Source organism: Rhea americana, unplaced genomic scaffold (assembly GCF_003343005.1).
Source record: "Rhea americana isolate MKP2758 unplaced genomic scaffold, rheAme1 scaffold_11, whole genome shotgun sequence".
In the NCBI taxonomy this organism is placed as follows: domain Eukaryota; kingdom Metazoa; phylum Chordata; class Aves; order Rheiformes; family Rheidae; genus Rhea; species Rhea americana.
The window spans coordinates 5901820-5910003 of record NW_028185150.1 but is presented as its reverse complement, the minus strand read 5'-3'; the positions used below and the strand labels follow the sequence as shown (position 1 = coordinate 5910003).

The following is an 8184-nucleotide window of genomic DNA, read 5'->3' as shown; positions in this document are numbered from 1 at the left end:
AAAAAAAAAAAAAAAAAAAAAAGTTGCTATGAAATTGCTTTAGAATTCCAGGAGCTTTTTAAAGCGAGTAAATATTTTGTAGGTCTTTATGCCTTTATACAGATGATGTTTGATTCAAAGTGAATTTTGGAATGACTTTTCTGGTTTCAAGTTCTGATAGAGCCATTTTTTCTTTCTTAGTATTATGAGATGTCCTATGGGCTGAATATAGAGATGCATAAGCAGGTAGGCAAATATTTTTTTGTGTAAGAATGTTCTGTGTAAYGTCTCCCATCAGTTTTAAAACAGATGTGTATTCTGTGAGAGTTGATTTAATTGCATGCTTAAGTGCACTGGGTATTTTCTGTGTTCCACAGTGCCCTGAAACTTCCATCTTGTGTACGATATACGGCTCTGTGTAGGTTACTGTGTTGGCTCCCAGTTGTGTGTTACTGTGTTGGCTTTCCACATGTAATCTCTGCACATGCAAGTGATCTTATGACAAAGAGAGTACCTATGTGAGTAGAGAGGGAAACGGTTGTAGCTTCAGATCTATCTAATGCCTAGCGTTTGAGGTTTACCTTTTGGAACAGTGGCTACATCTTAAACATATATGAAGTGTAAAGAATTGTATATTTGTGTATAGAAAAAGACTGTTATCTGTGGTTAACTTGGACAGATTTAAATTGGAACTGTAAAAGAAGTTGATGCACAGATATGTTCCTGTTTTTGACAAGCTACTTGCTTGGACCGTTGTCCGAAAGTACTGTCTTGGTTAGTCAAGCTCTAAGGTGTAAATGAGCTTTCTACAAGGATATTAGCATGCTTAGTTTTGTGCCTTGAAGTCTAGCACTTAGGCCACGATTAATAGGAGATTAGTGGGATGGAGCATGGTAGTGTAAATCAGAAATTTGTATTCAGTAATATGTGTTTTTAACCTTCTCTAGAGGAGAATGAATTAAACATCTGACCTCTTTTCTAGTGAGGGAACTTTGTATATGAGGGAATTTAATACTGACAACTCATGTTAGCAAATGGCAGAGCAATTCAACAATGTTGCTGGGTAGCGTAAGCTGCAGAAATAAAGAAGTAGTTGGATGAGAGAAGGACCATCTTAAATTTGGTTTATACACGTTTCTATTCGAAGTAAGGGATTTGGAACTCCTCTGGGTTGTGGAAGTAGGATTTCTTCATCTTGTTGAGAGCAAATGTGTAAGTCAAATGTTTTTTCATATTATTTATTGTATTTTGTATTCTATTAGCATCCCAGTGCCACAGTACTGATTAGGACAATTTGTGCTAGACAGCGACAAATACGAAGATAGTGGAGTTTCCTGCCTTAAAGCATTTTGATCTGCAGCTCCAAACCTATGGAACTTTGTACATACACATTATTTTACAGATATACATAGCCCTGTTGAGCTCATACATACTATTCATGAATGTGATACCTTCCTATAAAGACTCAACAAGTGTGTTTAACAAATAGTGGAGAGTAAAAGGCTGTTCCTCTAGCTGATCAGATTCTAATTACATGGTTACTCTCTGGACCTGATTCAGGTCACTGCTGGTAGTGGAAAGACTGTTCATTAACTGTCAGATGTTTTGGAGCTGTTTTCAAATGAATAGCCAGATTATTTCTGGTACTATTAAAAGAACCTAAAGTAGTAGATGCAAAAACAATTCATAAAGTCYGGAGTCCCTACTGGCCACCTGCACAGCAAATTATCACAGGTGTTTGAAGACGACCATTGAAGTCAGACTTGTTTATATATCTATATACTCTGTTTTTACAGCAACTGATTGTATGTAGRCTTAAATTGACTCCACAAAATTCTGTATGTATGACTAAGTCTATATATGTGAGATGCGCAGTTGTATTTTTTTGAAAGGAAAACAAAACTAAAACCCTTTGAATTTTTAAATTCTAAATAAATCAGAAACAGTACAATTATGGTAAGTGGAGACTTTAACAATATTCTGGAGGAATTGAAATTAATTGAATTAATTGCGAATAAATGTGGGGATTACAAAGAACTGAATTTTAATTAAACACCGTTTTCCATTAGTGTTTACTTGTAAGTATTTTACTCTTACACAAAACACAATATTTTTGTCAGATGTTGATGCAAATTAATTGCAAGTAAGAAACTTGTTTAMTTTCATTCTTGAATCTGAATGTTAGTTTTATATCTTTCATGTTTTCCCTTGTATTGCCACAGCATTTTTTCCTTTCTCTTTTTGTTCAGCAACTGTAAAATATTCCCCATTTTAGTTTTGAATCACAGTATTACGGCCCAATTTTTGTATATGTAGTGTTGATGGTTTCATTTGATGTGTGTGAAGCTTTTTTAGCTTTCCACCTTAAATTCCCTTTTCTTTCTCCTCCTCCATCTTTGAATTGTGCCCAGTTGAAATTGAGCGATTCACCTTTTTTTTTTAAGCTTTCTAAATTCAATCATATCAAAAATCCTGGGGGCAGTTTATCACATTATGAAATACAGACAGCTCTGCAAACCACCTACTTATTTTTATATATATATATACATACATATATATATATATATATATATACATACATACATACATATATATATATATATATATATATATATTTTTTTTTCACTTTAGCACAGAGACATATCTGTCTTTATTTGCTTTTCTGGCAGACAGCCTTGGTTCCTCTTAGGGTCTTTTCCAGATGTACTCATTGGATGCCCTTGTAATGGAAAGCAGGCAATAATGCAGTGAAGTTGCCCTTCGGCATAATTGGGCCTAGTTCTCAAGATCAGGTTAGGCTTATTCACTTATTAGATTTGCGTCTCAAAGGGTTCAAGAGCAGGACTCCCTGGAGTCCTTGAAAGTACCCTAGTAATTGGTGGCCCTGATAGTTGAAACCTTTGTGTGTTTTTCTGTTAAAGCTTCTGTTCTTCTTGGCTGCTCCCAGCCACAGAGTATTTATTTTTAGAGAAATTTTTCACTGGAACAGAAAATGATGGCTGTGATGGAGTCATGACTCTGTGACTTAGCAAATTGATAAAAGGATAAATGCACAGAGCAGTGATAGTGTGTGTGCATGATTGTATTGGGGGGAGGAGAAGGAGGGAAGAAGAGTATTTCTTTTTCACCCCTCATGTGATGCTCATCATCAGTCATCCTGTGATTTTGATAGAAGACTATTAAAGTGAAACCTATGGGGAATTTGTCATTCTGAAAGGAAAGCTAATGTAATTAGTACCAATTAAAGTACATTTAGTAAATTGGATTTAATCTTAATTAAGCCTGCATAATGTTGCCAATTTTTAACAATTATGTTTGAGAACATAATTAATTTAAATTTTGGTAACTGAGTAAATAACATTAGACTGGTAGAATTAGTCATTTGTAATTTTTTAAAGACGTGTGGGGTATGTTGTGACATGTGGCATTATAGTCTAAAATATTAACCTAATTTTTGATATTCTGTAGTAGGATCAATAAAGCTTCAAAACAGACACATTCCAAAGAAAAGCCAAAAAGTTAGGGATTGTGGGTTGCAGTATGAACAGATAGTTTCCCACAGTTTTAAATTTCAGTGTTAGAATAAATATGAGCATTTAAATGAACCTAGAAATGCTCATTTCTTACTGTGCTGTTTTTTTAACATTTGTTTGTAAGAGGCTTAGTGGATAGTTTATGAATGAATAGTTGATGTGCTGCTTTCTAATACAGTGTTGCTACTTGTTGTTGTTGGTCATTCTGCTAAATTTCTGAAATTAGGCAGTTTTATGGTAAACAGTTTATTTAAATTGCTGTAATCAAACATGCTTTCTGAAGGTTTTAATTCAGTATTGTAATTATCACTTAAAACAAGTGTCTATATTTGGCTACAGACATTTGTGAATGGGATTGATGGAGAGCATAAATAGGATACAGCATTCACTTTTAATTTTGCTTATGTTTTTGGAGGTGATAGACTATAAATTCAGATTCTTCTGGATTACAACTCTGTCTTTGAACTAATTGTCAGAGAAAAAATACAAGATTTTAGCATTTTGAGAGAAAGTTCAAACCTCAAGAAGCTGGATATTAAAAAATAAATGAAAAGACCTTTTTTAATCACAGTAAGAAAACCCCCTGTTTCAGTCCAATCCATGTAAATTTTATTATGAGACTTGGGCAAGAACCATTTGAGTGCTGCTAAAATATTAATTGGATAGAAATGAAAGGGCTCTACTAGCTGATAGGATATCATAATCATAGCTGCAGTAGTCGATGGTAAATGATGATAAATGGCATTAGGAACCTTTTAGCAAACTGTAATAACTATGAGGAGGGAAGCGGTATGGATTTGCATTATATCTGATACCCTCTAGTACCAAGTGGATTGCCAATACTGCTTGTTTAGCATTTTCTAAGGGCAATAGGATATTGATTTCTGACTTACAAGGAACGGCTCTATTTTCACCATTGAAGAGTATTGCAGGTTGTTAAGAAGAAATTGACTTGAAGAGGCCTGACTGCTGCCCATCATGGAGCAAATAAAGCAAAACTGCCGAAGCATGGTGGAGCAGCGAGATGGGGCCCTCAGCAATTTGTTGCTATTAATTTACCATGCTCGACAGCAAATCAATCGGCATCTACTTCATCTGCTGGAGAAAATGCTGTCCAGGGCAGATAAAAGGCCCTGCGTGGTGCAGGGAATAGACTGGATTGGCCAAACGGAGGCTGCAGTTAATGTGTAAATAAGTGAAATCAAGGCCACTGTTGCCAAGAAAGCTGTTTTTAATTAGGTTAGAGCTTTATAGTGAGCTATTTAAGAAAGTAGTATAGAGTTTGAAGAGTAAGGGGAGATTTATTGCTGACTGAGTTAATATATGGGTTGTATGACATCCCAGCCTTGAGTCTGCTTGCTTCTTATGCTTTACTAAATTATTTTGATAAAGGGTAAAGATGGGAATCAATTTGTTTAATTTAGGGATGTGTTTTGACCATTTTTCATCTTCCTGGCCATAAAATCCATATATCACAGAGAATTGGTCTGTGTGTGTGCTAAATATGTAATAGAAAAGTACTCTTTTATGGCAAGGAACTGGACTCTGTGAATAAATGTGTGAATGTATGTATGTGGGTATGCTTTTTTTTTTTTTTTTTTTTTTATTTTAAAGGCAGTCTGTAGTTTTATGCTGTTTTCCAGTTGAAGAATAGCTGGAGAAAACTATTATATGGAATGATTTAATATTGATACAGGCAATGAGCAGTCAGAACTGAACTGGGAAACTACAAAACGAGAGAGATTAGAAGTGAAATTTTGAAGACTGCAGCTCGTACAGGACTATTAAGGAGGAAGAGAAAAGCAAGCAGCTTTTCTCTTGAAGTCACAAAATATAAAAAAGGTTGTCAAATCAGCTTGACAACTGAGGCTTGTTTGTCACAGTTTTAGGTTATTTAGCCTCTGAAGCCAGCTGAATAGTTTAGAAGCTTATGAGAAGTTGGAAAATGTAGTATTCTACAGTTAAACCAGAAGTCTTTTGCTTTGTAATAACTACCYGGTTCTGAAGCAAGATTCTATGCTCTTTTTTTTCATAGTGAGATGTTAGAAAACCTTTCTGTGGAGAGAACTTAGTAATTACTGAGAAGTTTGCTGTTTCTACTTGTCTGCGAGATACTGTTGAAATAACCTTTATCCCCACAATTGCAGAAGAACATATATTAAGACAAGGACTTCCATTTCATTCTGGTTTTGCCACACATAAGCAAAGGAAAAGGTAATTTTTTCCCCAAACTTGTTTTGGCAATTCAGACAGATGCTTAAAACACATGAAATAGCACGAAACATGCTGAGCAAACTTTTAAATTAAGACATATGCTGTTTTTTACTGGAAAAGGGCTGTACTCTACAGTACTTAAACATAAAAGCATTTTTCTGTCTTTGAAAGATGCTAATTGCCATGATGCTGCTATACTGACTATGTTAGTTTATAGTAATTACAGAGGGAGCCGATGGCGACCCTATGGCTAGGGTTGCTGAACACTTTCTATTATAGAGAAAGTTACTGCAGTAGATCTGACAGAGGAAAAGAGGGAAGCTATGTCAACATGACTATAACAACATTTGCACCATTTTATATAATAACTCTTTCTCTTCAAGGGCAAAAAAAGAAGTGCCTAGGATATTCATTGCAGGAAAAACACTTAGCAGATAGGTTTCATTGTGAGGTATTCAGATGCTAGGATGTCTGAGGTTTGTGGTGATTTCTGTAAGCTTCATCCTGCTCCATTGTGTATGTGTGTTATGGTATAGTTTTTAGTTACACACTCACTGATCTCATTACCAGTTTTCCTAGAGGACTTCTCTTTGCGCACAGAATAGACATTAGGGAAGCAGAATTAAGGCTGCAGAGATAACTAAATCTGGCTTTAAAATGTTTGCTTGGTTCTGCAACTGAAATAACTTTTAACATAAGGATTCAGTCATGAAATAATTGAGATTTTAAGTTCCTCAAAACAGGTATTCTGCTTTACTTTTTATACTGTAAAAGGTGCTCTTGCTGGTCAACTCTATACCATGCCATTAGTTCAATTAAACAAGATATTAGATTGTGTGACTCAGATACTAAGGCTATAAAATGCTGCGAATTCAGTGTTGTTGGCTTGGTCTTATTTTTATTTGCCATTTTAAATGAGAAGCTGTGATGTGCTATTTGTGGAGCTACTAGAGAATTAGTTATGTCACAAACTTTGGCCAGTTTGTGAACTGAGTGATTATAATTGTTACAGAAGTTGCTTCTTTTCCTTTCTACAGATTGAGCGCGTTTGTTGCCACTGACTTTCACAAAACCAGCTTAGCCACTATGTACAGAGGAAGCAGAACAAAGATGATAATACAAAACACAGGAAGTATAAATGAGTATTTGTATTAACTAACTGATCACAGTGTTCTTCAGCATGGATAGGCTGGGCTTCAAATAATCCTAATCTAGAAAARCAGTTGAATATTGGAATGGAAAAGTAGTCTTTATTTAAAATGTCAAAATAGGAAGATTTTTAAGAATATCTATTTGCCTCTCCCTCCATATATTTTTACAAATTTTATTTTATTTCAAGGTGATTTTTACAATTTCACTGTTAGCTTCAAGTACTTCTTAGGTACAGTATTTCCCTTGTTTGTCTTAGTGGTAACACAAACTCTATTGTTAAGTGCAGTGAGAAGTATTTTGGCACATTATCAAGAGCAGGTGCCTGTAACTTTTATTTGTATGTATATGTATGTGTGTGTGTGTATGTATATATATATATATAAAATACATTTTTGAAATATAGTTGAAATATGTCACAAATAGTAAGCAGACCTCTAAATAGTATTTTCTGGGTTGTGCATGTAGAATTTAAACATATGAAATCGTCTTGCTTAGCCCAGGACAGATATGTAATGTTCTGGTATTGAACACTATGGTGTTACGGCTGAGATGTTTAAATGCACAGATGTCAGGCAAGTCAAAGTTATAGTCCCCACAGTAAACTTGAATTGGTCTCTTTATGGTTATGTATTTGTATGGTATGCTGTATTGCCAATTCTACGTGTTAAATCATGCCAGTCTCAGAAAATCATGAGACTGGCTTAAAATTAATCATGAGATAAAAATAATAAATGTGAGATTTTTTATTTTCCTTTTACTTTTAAGCTGTCAAACTGCACTTGGCTCACACTTCTTAGTTTTTCCTCTAGCATTCTCCTATAATCACTTGTTGCTAGTAAAGAAATTCACAATAAAATCAAGGGAGCAGGATATGTGTTGTTAAAAATGCTTGTATGGTTGGCATCTTTTGTTGTAATTTCTTGTTCTCTGAAAATGTATGAAGCATACTCTACTGAGGAAAAATAATACCAAATTAAAATATATATATATATATATATATATATATACACACACATACATTATTTCTGTAATTGCTTGTTAAGTTTTTGTGGATTTATCTATCATATGATGATACAGCCATGATGGTGGTGATTCATTCTTCTTTATGTGAGAGAAAGAGAGGAATACAGGATACAATTTTGAGTGGAGGTCTTCTAACTTTGCCTCTGTTTTTGTTGGCTTAAATGGTTTCTCTGCAGGATCTTGTGCTGCCGGAGGTTTATGACATTTACTGGGTGAGATTCAACTTATTCAAAGGAGAAAAACCTTTCACTGTTACATTTGGGATGTGGAACATTGGCAATGA

At 34.6% G+C, this 8184-nt stretch overlaps 1 protein-coding gene across 1 annotated transcript in view; it reads left to right on the top strand.

Annotated features, from left to right (window-relative positions):
- Positions 1-8184, top strand: part of TLE4 (TLE family member 4, transcriptional corepressor) — a 133689-nt gene that overhangs the window by 30482 nt on the left and 95023 nt on the right. Inside the window, exon 3 of the mRNA XM_085312255.1 lies at positions 181-225. Coding sequence (XP_085168381.1) covers positions 181-225 — 45 coding nt within the window. The remainder of the gene's footprint in view (positions 1-180; positions 226-8184) is intronic.